Source organism: Thamnophis elegans, chromosome 2, assembly GCF_009769535.1.
Source record: "Thamnophis elegans isolate rThaEle1 chromosome 2, rThaEle1.pri, whole genome shotgun sequence".
In the NCBI taxonomy this organism is placed as follows: Eukaryota; Metazoa; Chordata; class Lepidosauria; order Squamata; family Colubridae; genus Thamnophis; species Thamnophis elegans.
Window position 1 is genome coordinate 85,382,047 of NC_045542.1, and position 14,696 is coordinate 85,396,742.

Below are 14,696 nucleotides of genomic sequence, written 5' to 3' on the forward strand. Positions count from 1 at the left end.
GTGGCTTCTTTCCCTCCTCCCACCGGCGGAGGGAGACGCCATTGCAGAGTTGTTTGTGAAGCAGCGCGGGGAGCGAGGCAGCTGCGCTAGGAGCAGTGCTGAGGCTTTTGGGGGAGGGGGCCACCGGGAGTCTTCGATCATCGGGGCGAGAAGATCATGTCCACTCCAGCCAGGCGGAGGCTAATGAGGGATTTCAAGAGGTAAATGATTCCTATGTGTCTCCCGATCGCTCTTTCCAGGGCTAAAAACCCTTTTTTTAGTGCTTGAGCTGGGATTGAACAACCCCCCCCCTCTCCGGGCCGGGTCCCCTCTTCTAGGGGGAAAGAGATATATCTTTCCTGGGGGCTCCCTTGGCTGGAACTTAATTACTTCTTTGCCCTTCCGGGCGGCGGCGGCGAGTATGGGCCTTGGTAGAGAGAAAAAAGCGAAAGAGGAAATCTGGATTATTTTCTGCTCAAAAACTGGGAGGCAAAGTGTTTCCCCTCCTTTGTAAGAAACTATTTCCCTTCTCTTAGTCGTCCCGCGTTGGGGAAGAAAACAACGAGGATGCTAAAACTAAGAAGGATTATTTGAGAAACGAGATTTAAACCATCGGATTATTGGATGCATGTGGGTGGTTGTTGTTGTTTTTAATAATCCTCCCAACCCAAAGAACCTCCCATTAGAGACCGTGAAAGCATTGGGTCTCTAATGCCTATTTTGTAAATAAAGTGAGCCGGATTAAAATGGACTGAGTTGACCACGTAGTACAGCTGACGGGCGCCTGTAGTTGAGAGAGAGAGAGAGAGAGAGAAAGCAAGTGCCAGGTTTTCTTTTAACTATTTCTTGGAAATGGTGGCCAGAAGCCTTGCTTTAAAAAGCTACTGATTTGCTGCCAAGTACTGAGCTACCTGGGGAAACGAAAGCATGTTTTTTTCTCTTTCTAAACCCCCAGACAAGAAGATTAGAAGCGTTGCATGAAAACCGCAAACTTGATTTAAAAAAAAAAAAGGTGCTGGTTGATGGGCCATAGATTGTGTGAACTACGTCTTTGGCTTCAAGTGTTTATTTGGTATGCTTTCCGTTCACTGATTACAAAGCATTTTGCCAATACTGCACAATTGATTAAAAATAATAAAAGAAAAGCAGGCATGGCTGAATCTCAGGCAAGGAAACCCTGAAGTAGGATCCTCTTCTTTCTTTAGTGGGTTGAATCTTTTAATCTCTTAACTATTCGTTTCCGTATATCTGAAATTTATTTCACTTAGTTCTTTAATACATATACAAAGAGAATAGTGCACAGCTTTTATTTCAGGCATGTAAAATCTTGGAAAGGCTGGCTAATGAATTCTATAATTGAAAGGAGGAAATGGAAAATGTGGATGGAAAAAAAACAGTTTATGAGCCTGTGATTTGTTTTTTGTTTTCTCTGAATCGTTCTGAAAGTACTTTTTTGATAAAATACTTGTGAAAAAGCCAGTTGTGCTGAAGCAAATTCAATAAATATTCCAGTACTGTATAGTAATTCTAGCACAAGGAAGCTATTTAATGTTCTTTATGGAAGGGGGTACTTCCGTGTTTGCTTAGGTTGCTTCCTTCTGTCTTCTTTGCCTCTTGGCTTTTAGTGACATCTGGAGGCATCTGAGCTTGTTATTGCTAGTTGGCAGAAATATGGCCATTCCCTTTTCTCAAGCAAGCTGTTAAAAAAACTGTCCAAAATGTCTTTCCTGGCATAGCTAATAAAGTTCACCAATAAAACCTAAAATCCTAATTAAACAACAGCTCGTAAACTGAACATTTGGATAATATGTATATCACTATATTAAAATTACAGCTGCTCCATGCAATGTTAACTAGAAAATCAGTAGAGCTATAGGAAGCCCAACATTCATTTAGACTGAAATAAGTATAGGAGGGAATGGCAAAAAATTTTAAAAATGATTTTTATAAGTGTAGATGTTTCAGAATGGATGCTATAGCTGATAATCAGCACATATTTGCATATATGTAGAGCAGTTCTACCCTGATATTTGGTTAGGATTTAAATTGCACCTCAGTCATTAGATAAACATTTGGATTTAGCACTGTGTAGAAAGAAACAATGTGAAATAGGCTTCATTTGTGGTATCTAGCGAAGATAAATAAGAAAGCCATACTAAATATTAAATGAGAGATAGGTATCTCAAAATGGAGTTCATTTATTCCACAGTGTTTTCTAACATAACTAGGTTGGTACATGTGATGTACCTGGATGTGATTTCTTGTCAGAAAGCTTTTGTGCTAAGCTCAGAATGCTGTTGTTAATGGGAGAAAGTTTATGAATTTAAACTGGAGGTAGTAAATAGCATTTATGTATTCAGCGACCTTCAGATGACAGTGTTCACATATGAAATCCCCATTTAGAGTACAAAATTTAAAGAGTAAAAGGCTTTTCACAGCATGGTGTTAATGAAGTTTTAATAACCAAAGCTATCTCTGAAATGCACATGGCAATTAATAATTTGGCGTGACATTGGTGTGCAAACTTGCTGTCTTATAGCAGAGGGTCACATTTTGCTATCCAGCCAAGGCTTTTGGTAGCCTGTGTTGTTGACATTAAATGGATTGAACTGAGCATGCCTGAAAATCAGAGCTGTATAAAGTTCAGAGTAGTTTTAAAAGGCAAAGAAATATAGATTAGTAGGATCATGTTATTAATTTCCTCTTATGCTAATTACTAATTTGCATTTACTTTCTTTCCAAGAAACGAAAGTGTATGACTACAGTTTTATTTTAGATACAGCTCTGTATAAAACATGTATAAAAGTTTGTGAACTCTTAAGTGTAAATAAATGAGAATAATGCAATATAGTTAATGCTGCAGCAAATACATTTGCATATTACAGTAACTGAATTGTTTGTCAAGGATAAGGAAAGTTTCATACAGTAAAAGTATAGAGGACATGTTTGCCACATGGTGGAACTTAGTGCTGTTTAATTTTCTTTAAAGGATGGCCTGTTGATAATTCCGTTTGAGAGATTGAATAATGTAAAAAAATTAAGATATTTCCTGGATATGATACACAAAATACATGAGTATTTTGGAGAGATGGGATACCTCATCAAGGTGATTGAATGGAATGGGACAGTACATCAGAATCAGGCTGTTCCACCCCACCAAAATAAATGGCATTATTTGATTATTTTTTGGATACAAACAAAAGACTTAGAAGTTTCCAATCGGTACTAATTTATTGGTGCTTCAGAGAGATAAACTTAATGTCCCCTTCTGGAGAGTTATGATCAATACCCAATACATGGAGATAACTATATGGAAAAGTACAGATAGTCCTCACTTATTGACTGTTCATTCAGTGGCCATTTGAAAACATGACTGCTGAACAAAAGAACTTACAACCTGCACCCAAAGTTAAGATTGTTGCAGCTTTCCTACCCTCAAGTGATGAAAATTTGGACACTTGGCAGTCCACCAATCCTTACAACTGACTGCAGGAGCTCAGCAACTCCCTATCTGCCTGTCTCTTCCCCCCCCCCCAGCTGCCCACCTGGTCCATCAGCACCTGCAAAGCTGCTGCAGCCTTGGACACATGGATCTGCTCCCCACTCCATCATATCCAGGAAGCATCAACCAGTTACAGGGCAAGCAGTGCATGTAACTTGCTTCAATTACCTATAGTTTTTTCTGCAGCTGCTGACAAGCATATGCAGTTGATGTGTGGTGTGGACTTCCTATAAAGACCATCCAAATCATTCTCCAAGCTGAGGCCATTCTCAATCATACAGAAAGCTAGAAAGAGCTCCTTCTCCAAATCATATTTTTTTTAGAAACGTTTTCAAATGTCCATTAGAATAAAGGAAGTCTCTGTCCCATTTTGGCTGGGCATGCCAGTAAGCAGCTGCAGAAAAATGCAAAGGTGAGTGGAGGAATCTGCATATGCGACTGCAGTTGCAGTTACTGCAACTGGTTGAGGCCTCTCAAGTCTGGTGGGATATGGAGAGAAGGCCTAGATCTGTGGCAGTTTTCTATGCATTGCTGAGCTCTGTAGTCTGCACCAAGCCTCCTAGCGCCTCTACCACCACTGTGCTCCACTTAATGACCTGCATGATCATTTAACAACCACAAGTGATACATCCAGGATTATTGTGTTTGAGCAAAATGCTCAATGGTTGCTTAATGACCACTGCACTCAACAACTGAAGATTCCAGGCTCAATTGTAGCTTAGAGAACTATCTGTAATATCAATTGTCCCCAAGAATTGGATTCATCTTTTCTATAAAATTCTGTTTATAGTAAGGACATTCTGACCAATATTTTTTAAATTGGAGAAAATAAAAAATATTTTATATTTTTCTTAACAAGTCAACAGTATTTTTTTAGAGCTAAGTAGTGAAGTATTAGAATAATATGATTTTGAATACTTTCAAACTGCATAATTGGTGTTTGCACACTGTCAGATTTTATATTTTTGTTTATTATATTTTGTTTATTGGAAGATTACAAGAAGATCCACCTGTTGGGGTCAGTGGTGCACCATCCGAAAACAATATAATGCAATGGAATGCAGTAATTTTTGGGTAAGTAAAGAATTCAGTTGTAAAGAAAATATATATTTGATAATTCTCTGTGAACATGATATAAATACCAAATAATAAGACTACCCAACATAAATTTGATGAAAGTCCAAAGTTTTCAAAATAAAAAAAATGTTCTTAATAATTTTAAGTATAAATGGGGCATAATAGCAAGGCTATATATGTTTCATGATGTTGAACATTTGTAAGCAAATCCCATTTGATGCTTATTTTATCTCAAATTATAAATACAAGAAAGACTCCGAAAATAGATGACCTGAGGTACTAGAAAATTACATTTATCTTCAGTTATACATTCTATATATTTATGGGATACCCAGTTGTAACAGATTAGTTATAAATGTAAGTTTTATTTTTGTCATTTATAGTGCAGGTATAAAATAAGTGCAAGAGTTAATCACTATAGATCTTGTTTCTCTTTTCAGGCCTGAAGGTACTCCCTTTGAAGATGGTATGTTTCTTTAAACTTTATCTTTTTTTGGTTTTAGTTTCATGAGCCTATATAGTATTTCCTGCATTTGATACCTGAAGCAGATGCTGAAAAATAATATATAAGAAACAGTAACTGACTATGTAGCAAGCATTCATTTGCTGCTCAGTGACAAAAAAAACCAATTGAGAAAACATCTATTGGCAAACAATATTAATTGGAAATTAAATGCATATTTGCCATATGCACCAAAAAAGCTAAAATATATATTTTTAATAAAAATAAACAATTCTGCAGGAAACATTTGTAGATTTAAGAACCACAATATTTTTTTTTCACCCCTTATATCTATTTTTGTCATCTGAATGTGAGCCAGCAAGAGATCTCTAGAGGTGGGTAGGATAAATAAGATGGTAAATAAATGAGTAAAACTCAAAAGCTGCAGTAAGCTAGGTTTTTTTTAAGTACTACTCAAATCTATGATTCGCATGGGATTATAATTAATTGCATTGCTCTACAGACTTGATAATTCTAAAAATGAATTTAACCACATTAGAATCTTTAAAATAAGCATTATTACCTTATATTCAGAAGAAGAAACCTTCTCTCTTTAGCAAGGTCAAATTTCTATACACTACTAAAGCCACTCTTTGGTTCTCACCTGTGAGAGGCTCTCTTAAGACCTTACCAAATTTGAGGTCATTGATTCAACTGGATTTTGAGAAAAATGACTCAGAGACAATAAAACATCAAAACATTAAACCAAGCTTTTGTATTCTAATTGTTTAGTGTAGTCAATAAGCACCTGGGTTGAAGGGCCACTTTATCTTTCATACAGATTTCCATTTTTGTCAGTAATACCCTGGGTTTTGTCAGTAATACATTGTCCTAATTCATCTTTGGTCACTTGGAAATGCAAATGTCCCAGTATATATTACATTATCTTGATACAAACAACCACAGTAAAATATGAGACTATTATGGCAGTGACAGACATACAAGATAGCCACCCACTTCTCACTTTTAAATGTTATGTCTTGAAGAAGTGTTTTTAAGGTTGTGCAATGCTTCAGATTTAGTTCTGAAAATCTGCCACTGACTCATTAACGCAGATGCATCTGTTTCCAGGATCAGTCCTGCTTTAAAGACTCACCAACAGATGCTATACTTGCATTTTGCAATTCTTTTCAATTGAAGCCAGTGTTGCACAGCCTTTACAGCTTTAATACAGTTAAAAATATGCTTGTTTATAACTGAAAACATATTGAAGGATAATTGATGAGAATGTAGTTTTAAGTAACAAATATAGGCAATAAAGTGCCAGTTTAATGGTTGAAACTATTTTATGTTAATATTCTGTATTTATACAAGAAGATGGGAATGGATGCATTCCCATCTTCATATTAGTGAAGTCTAATAATTTTACAAAAGCTTTTAGAGCAGATTTATTTGGCACTGGCGCCTGTTGTAATTGAAAGGAGCAGAATAATATTGTGAATTGTCCCTTCCTGGAAACCATTCTTATTCCGCTCCCTCATAAAGGTAAATGGCTATTCACAAGCCAAGTTGCTTGGGCTTTCCACATGCAGCTGTATTTTTTTGTTTTTTTTTAAGTGGGGGAGTTCAACACTCCTGTGGATGACATGCTTCCTGTTCTGCCATAGTATATAGATCCTATTACCTCTTTCTAGCAACTGTATTGAATATTTTAACGCCTTCTAAAACTTCCCACAGACTTATCAGTTTCATTGAAGGATTATTTTTGGATTACAAGTAAAACTGCATAAGTAAATTTAAATTGTTGTGAAATAAACTCTACATTAATATATTTCTGAGGGTTAAAACAACAATAATGAAATAGTTCTTTGGAAGTCAGTGATGTTTATGTCTATGAATATACTGGGGATTGCACTCCAGAAACTCTTAGTTAATACAAATTGAAATCCCTTTGTCTCAAAAAAATGGAAGAAAGAATAAATCCCTACTACATTTTACACCAAGGAAGAATTCGCATTACAAATCTTTTTATTCATTCTGTACAAAAGTGGAAGATTTATTTCTGTGTGTATGTATGTATGTATGTATGTCTCTAGTTATTTGGGTTTTCTCCTGCGTAAAATTGGAGATGTCTTGGCGACGTTTCGACGAAGTCTCATTCGTCATCTTCAAGCTTGTTTGCTCCGCTTGGTGCTTCCAGGAGCAAACTTTATATATATATAAAGCCCCTCCCCCACCAATACACTTGTGTTGAAAACAATGCCATGTGAGTGGCTTCTGATGAAGATTCATGGTGAACTAGATGTCTGTGAAGGGACAGGGATGGCATTGTGGAGGAGATTCACAGCCAGATGGTGATAACAAAGTCCAGAAAAAGGGGAGGTTATCAGATTGCTCACTTGCACTGCAGGAACTGAGATTTTTGTGGTCGATTTATAAGTTGAATAGCTGAGAGTTGAGGGATTTCAACTAAGCTCACAGCTCTGTTGTAGCCTATATGGCCATAAGATTTGCCAAACCTCATTTCTTCACTTTGGAAAATTGCTTAACTATTTGAAAATTTAGACTGACAAGTTTATTTTATAACAGCAGGTGTTTTTCCTTCAATTCTTAGCAAAAGAAAATTTAAATACAAGTTTAAAAAATATATACCCCCTTTTTGGAATAAGCAACAAAAGAGGGATTAGAATCATGATTTTGAAAAGTTACAAATAGACTAAGGGTCCAGCTACCGTAGGTTTGAAATAAGATTTTGAAAGAAATAGTCCTGCAGGAAGATGCTGGTATTTTGAATTATTTAAAAAAAGCAAGTTTGTTAGAAATTAAAGCAACCCATGACATATCGGGACATTTTTTTCCCCTTCGCTAAGCTGGGTGGGGCCAGCATATGACGCATCCAGTCTGCTGGCTGTGAATTTGACACTCCTGAATTAAAGGAATATAAAGCTGGTTTATTTGACCAAAGTTAAAATAGATATTCTATTAACTCTAATAACCCTTAATCAACTTTTGCTGACTAGGACTGCAGAGTTGTAAGGATATGTTTTAAAGAGAGATGGGAAGAAGAGATCATTTGTTGTATTTTAAGTGAAGGTGATAAGTTACCAAAATGGTTTATACTTGTTGGGATGAAAGGGGAGATCAATTTTCTTTTTCTTTACCATATTTTTTTTCTATTGCATTTTCTAGTTTTCTTTTATTTCTTACATACTTTATTTAAATCTTTTTTAGTTTTTACCTTTTTAATTGTAATTTTTTTTTTAAGGAAAGAATACTGTATGTGTAATGGAATGCATGGATGACCTTGGGGAACAAGTGGGGAAGAGATGCTGCCAGGGAAATAATGAGACAATTGAGACCGGAGCCCCAGTGGCTTAACTGTCAGAGAAAGAAACTTAGGAATAGTGGTGGGTTGCAGGCGGTATGCCCCAGTACAGGTGTATCGGAGCCAGCCCAGAGCACCGGATACCGTTCCGGTACAGTGCTCTGGAGGGCCCATCCACCCAAGGAGCTCCTTACCAGTGTTTAAAGGCTTCTGCACTTCCATGCAGGCGCATGGCACGTACAGCGCCTGAACAACGCTCTGCAGGGCAGCTGGACCGTCACGGAGGCGGTAAGACTCATGCATGTGCTGCGCGTGTCCATGAGGACGCCACCGGCGCCATTCCAACCGTATCGGTTTGCAACCCACCACTACTTAGGAAGGATCAGCCCTAATTGATTAGGCTGCTAAATGTGGCAGCAGGAAGTTTGTATCCTTAGACTTAACATTTGTTAATGTAGCCTTACAATAAAAGTAGAATTATTTCATCTAGTTCTATTTCCTGTCTGTTTACCTGGGAGGACTATGAAATTCAGGTGTAGGTTATTTATATATATTTTCTGTGTTTCCATATGTGAGAAGGAGGGAGAGAAACACAGATGATCTTAAATTTTCTAATGCAAAGCAGGATTTTTTTAGTACAGGAATGCATAATATGTAAAGAAGTCCTAACCTTTAGTTTAGCAGAAGAATTAATACCTATTACAAATGAGGTGCTTATATATTTTTTCTTCTGAACTAGTTGGTCATACCAGTCATACATGCTCTTGCATTCTACTTTTGTATTTTATTTCTTCAGTTGTAGTAATATCCTACCATAGTGATCTGCAGTGTTTTCCTTAAAATAGTTGATAGTTAACTTTTAATTTGTTTTAGGTCTTGACCATAATCTTTTAGATGGATTGCTAAAGGAAGCTGAAGTTATTTCTATTTACATTTCAGTGCTTTATTAATATTTGAAATTAAAATAAATGTTTAATCTAACTCTTGTTTTCACAATGGTAGGCCATTTGCAAAAATGAAAAATTAGGTTAGTTTTCAATTGACTTACTGTGACCATGTTTCAAGATATTTGACTAAGATGACATAGGAATGCATTCTGTTATTAAACTAGAATAACAGTTGTTATTCTACTTTTTTTAAAAAAATGCATATATTTCTTTATTTCCTAAGCTCCACCATAGTTCCTTATTGCTTACTTTTTTTTACACAGGAACTTTTAAACTAATAATAGAATTTTCAGAAGAATACCCAAATAAACCACCAACGGTTAGGTTTTTATCAAAGATGTTTCATCCCAATGGTAAGTTTTATCGGAAGATGCAATAATAAAACCTTCATTGTAATAATATATTCAACAATGTTCTATTTCTGTATGTTGAAGATAGGCTTCTGGCAACTGGTTAGCGCAGAAATTCTTTGCAATCTGCCAGTGATAATTTATAAAATGAATACAATATTAATCATTTAGGTCACAAGAATAATCAAGAAATTAAGATGATAAATTTTTGGCTCTCTTAGAGGTTATTAACAATTCTTCAGATACATTCTTCTTTTCTTGAAGTCACTGTAGGCAGTTAACTGGAAGCAGTAATTCAGTCATTTGGCAAAATACCAAGGACCTGCATATAATCAGACTTAAACATTATATTTTTTTCCTTTATTGCCTTAGCTAAGCCTTTTTTAAAGGTACTTTACAATGTATTAATTCAAAAGTAATGAGTAATAAATTACTATTATCCTTAATACTATATGGTGCTGTTAAATATAATAAGTTGTGATATAAAAATGTTTTAAAATAAGCAGATAAGAAGATGCAGAAAGAAACTAAACCTTTAGACTCTTTAAAGGAGTATGTTTCCACTGGGAGAGAAATTAAAACTTCCTATTTTGTATGGAATCGTAAAGGAAGTATAGGTATGTCAGATATTTTCCTGTTGTAAGGAGATGCATTAGACTACAGTAAATACCATCTCGCATTCTGTTACTATAAATAATCTACATTAAACCACAACTTTCCTTTGATTTAATTTTATAAATCCATGAGTTCCGAATCTCGTACGTTAAATTACTAATCATTGCAGAAATCCAAAATTTGGAAAATAAACTTCATTTGGGTCCATATCTTTATAAAATATGGGCTTTCTTCCTGTGTGAATAATAATACTGTAATTAAATAAGTTATGGTATCTAAATATGACTGGTTAAAGCTAGTCCTGCTTATGAAAAAATTAGGCATCACTTCTTAGAAATGTTATACATTTTCAAATATTTATTGTTTGGCAATAAGTATGAACTTCTTTACAGAGATTTCTGGACTGTTCAATTAAAATTATACTAAAATATTAAACCTTGGGAGGAATATATTACTGACTTGCCTTAATAAGATATCAAAATAATTTAAAGTTTCTCCATGGTGCTGAAACACTTAGTTCCTCTAGAAACAATTAAATCAGGGACTGACTCTGAGATTTCATTCTTCATTTTTCCCATCAAAATCCGAAGCTGTGATTGCCCATGATTTTTTTCTAATTAGCAAAAAGAAAGCTAGCACATCTAGTTTGGATGTAACACTAAAAAAAATTATAAACATTTTTTATTACTTTTAAGAGGAATCAGAAAATGCATCGCCGATTTTTAGATGATCATTGAATCCAATTTACTTATTCTGTGTTTGTAGTAAACTGGAAATTAATGATCTGAAACAAATTACAGAATTCTAATATCTTCTATTTTAGTGTATGCAGATGGAAGCATATGTTTAGATATCCTTCAAAATCGTTGGAGTCCAACATATGATGTCTCATCTATTTTAACTTCAATTCAGGTAAGTTTAAAACAATAACAAACATTTTCTTCAGACTTGATGTAGAAGTGCCAGCTGTTAAATCTTCAGATGTAAGTTACGTTATATGAGCTAGTTGGTATATGACTTCATTTGTCAAAAAAGATTGTTTTGTAGAATTTTAACACTATATGAAGTATCTATAGTATCAGTCTAGCTGTAATTTCTGTCCAGTGTTGCATTGTTTTATATTTATTTTGTCATTATCCTTTTAATGCTAATTAATACTATTTTTCATGTTTTTTGTTTCCTCTACCTTCAGTCACTGCTTGATGAACCTAATCCTAATAGTCCTGCCAACAGTCAGGCTGCACAGCTTTATCAAGAGAACAAACGTGAATATGAAAAACGAGTTTCAGCTATTGTTGAACAAAGTTGGAATGATTCATAAGAAATGACTTTCATTAACAGACACCCCATAATCATCATGTACAATTTAACTTGCGATAGGAAATGCTACCAGAACTCAAGTGCCACGTTTGACTTGCGTACAGATGCATTTGCAAATGCTCTTCAGTTTCAAAACTTTAAAAGCTTGTGTACTTTGATTAATGTACTTTTTATTGCATGTTATGACCTAAGTTATTGCTACATAAATTTGTAATATATCCTGTTTGTATTTTTTTCAAAGTGTATAATGTTGGTGTGAAGTTTTCATGACAGAATATACATATTTTGTAAATCTGTACTTTTTTCAAAATATTGAATGCCTTATTTTTGAATTCTTTAGATTTTTAAATTGGACAAATCACTTAGAGTTTTATATATAAAATATTTCATGTAAAGCTGAAATACATAACCTCAGTGCAAGACATTTTTGTCACTATTCTATTTTTGACACAGATTTTAAAGTTGATTAATTTTTATATGCTTTTTTTAAGGAGCATGCTGCACAGCCATTTTTCATTAGTCCTATATGGCAGACTTAATATAAGACACCTTACATCTGACTAGGAAATTGCACCCAGGTTGCTCTCCAAAAGGAACATTTTTGCCAAAGCTTGCCCAGTGCCATTAAATAAAGTACGAACAGCTCTGAACAAGGAGAAACAAATTGCTGCCCTCTAGGGACTTAGCACTAAAGTGCCAGAGCAGTATATTTAGTCACAATGAATTATGGACATTGTAGTCCAAAAACTTTGTCTTCCTGGGTTTTCAAATAATTTATACTTGTACCTTGGCTGTTCAAGTCTTCTGTGATGCTATTCTACCCTTATTTGGTGATTCTACACTTGATATTAGCCAAAAGGCTGAGAAGCGATTCTTGGTAAGTCTGTGAATGTGATTACTGAAGAAAATTTGTGTGAATTGCAGTGCTCTTGAAGACCTTTTGAATGATTGCTTGACAAATCAGTTTTTCCCATTTTGAAGCAGGAAACACATGGAAAGCCACAATAGTCTCCCTTAAATAACCATTTTGCAGTTGAAATGCAAAGAATACCCAGCACTTCCCTCAAACCGAGACCCACAAACATTAATCCCTTGGCCACTGGAAAATTGCCCACTCTGCTTTAAACATATACAGACTTAAGAAGCAAGCCTATTCCTTTCTTTTAGATCAGTGGTCCCCAACCCCCGGTCCGCGGACCGGTGCCGGGCCGTGGAGTACCTGGCACCGGGCCGCGCAGCGGCCGGGGGCCATGATCGCTGCAGCGGCCGGGGGCCATATTTGCAACTTTGTAGTCCTCATGAACGCGCCCTTTCTCTGCCCCCCCCGCCGCCCCAGATGTGCGGGGCTGGGGGGGCGAGGGGAGGCCCGATCTCCCCCCCGCCCTCTTGCTCTGCTCGCCCCGGGAGGGAGGGGGCGGCGGCGGCGGCCTCGGCCCGAACTTGGGATGCTGCTGGCGGAGGCTGCCTGGGAGACGAAACTTTGTCCGCGGACTCACCCGGCCCGCCTGCCCCGTGGAATGACGAGGGGGGGGCAGGAGGGGGCGGCGGCGCTGCATTTTCCTCCCAAGGAGAAACTAAGGTTGCGGGGGGGAGGGGCGCAGCGCGGCCGTTTCGGGGGAACTTGGGGAGCTTCGCCGTTCCGAGAGGCGCTTCGCGCGCAGCCCCACCCAGGTGGGAGATGTTTTCCTCCGCCGAGGCGGGGAGGGGAGGCTTTACGTAAGACTCGCGGCGCAGCTCTGCCCCCCCTCCTGGAGTGTCACCTGCCTCCCTCCCCCCCGCCGCTCCGCCGAAGCGCTTTTTGTGTCAGGCCGGCGGGTCTCTCGGGGACCCTTCGGCCGCAGCCCGCCTTCTCCCCCTCTTCCCTTCATGGAGCGCGGCGCGGAGGCCCACCCCCTCGGAAGCAGCCGGCCTCCGCCGCGCCAGCCGCCCGCCCGCCCGAAGTAGGACACAGGGCCATCTTTTTCCCCCGCCGAACTGCAGCGAGGAAAAAGGGCTGCCCGAGCGAGCGGATCGCGGGGTCGGTTCCCCCTCCCTTCCCCCGGCGGCCGAGGAGGAGGAGGCGGGGCGGCCTCGCGGGCTGTCAGCCTTGGCGTGAAGGAAGCCCCCCCCCTGCGGAACGCGCGCCCAGGATGGCCGCCTTCCCACCCGCCGGTCCGGAAGGCCGAGGGAGGCTCGTCTGACTGGTCCGCGGCGATAAAAAGGTTGGGGACCACTGTTTTAGATCACTACAGCTATTTGTTCAAAGAGCTAATTCATTTTCCTTGACTGCTGTGCACATGTGATTCTTTGTTGTGGTTAAGGTCATATTACATCTATATAAATAGTCATGTACTGATATCAAACTACATGTTACTATAACAACCTTATTAACAGGCATAGTAGGTCATTTAAGGCTTGTGTTTGCTAAATGAAAGAAACATCAACTGAATATGCTTAATGAATTGCAAAGATCCAAATCCTTTTAATAGTTTGCTAAATTCTCAGGCTTGTCATTTTTTCATATCTGTAACAAGTTAAGTAAAACACTCAGAACATTCAGCAAATCTAGGAGTTAATCATCCCTTAAATATAAATAACTTAAAATATACTAGAAGCATCTGTGTACAGCGAGATCTCCACAAGGAATTATGTTGCATCAAAAACAATGGGGAATATTGGTAAGTTGGATTTTGAGCAATGGTTGTTTTTTTTTTTAAACAATTATTCTTTGCTGGGGTGTGAAAAATACATACTGGTTTCTGGCTTCTTTTAAGAAAAAAAACAAAAATTGCAGCAATTTTCTTCAGCCTTTTTCTACCACCCAAGTTCTTATGATAAAATTACTCCTAAGTGGCTGCTCTCTTCATATAGAGATACAATGCTACTATGTTAGGCTTAATTTGAAACGGAGAAAGGTACAAGGCCTCACAACACATTTCAAAAAGCAACAGGATGTTTCCCCTTTGACTATTCTGCATCAAATCTGCCATGAGAGTTTGCAGTAGAAATCCTGCTAACTCTTCCAAACTGCTGCAAAATGGTAAGTAGATACATTCTAATATAAAACAGCTGTGTGCTTTTCTGGAATTTTGCTGGTATATTTTCCACTCCATGTAGCTCTACTCAGAATAATTACTAGATTTTTATCCTGCCTTTTCTG

General features: G+C 37.7%; 1 protein-coding gene across 1 annotated transcript; it reads left to right on the forward strand.

Annotated features, from left to right (window-relative positions):
* Positions 1–11,981, forward strand: UBE2B (ubiquitin conjugating enzyme E2 B). The gene is made up of 6 exons (XM_032210361.1): positions 1–200; positions 4,475–4,555; positions 4,999–5,024; positions 9,536–9,625; positions 11,061–11,149; positions 11,430–11,981. Exons 1-6 carry the CDS (start codon positions 157–159, stop codon positions 11,556–11,558), a joined length of 459 nt encoding a protein of 152 aa, XP_032066252.1. The 5' UTR covers positions 1–156; the 3' UTR covers positions 11,559–11,981.
* The last annotated feature ends 2,715 nt before the right edge of the window (positions 11,982–14,696 follow it).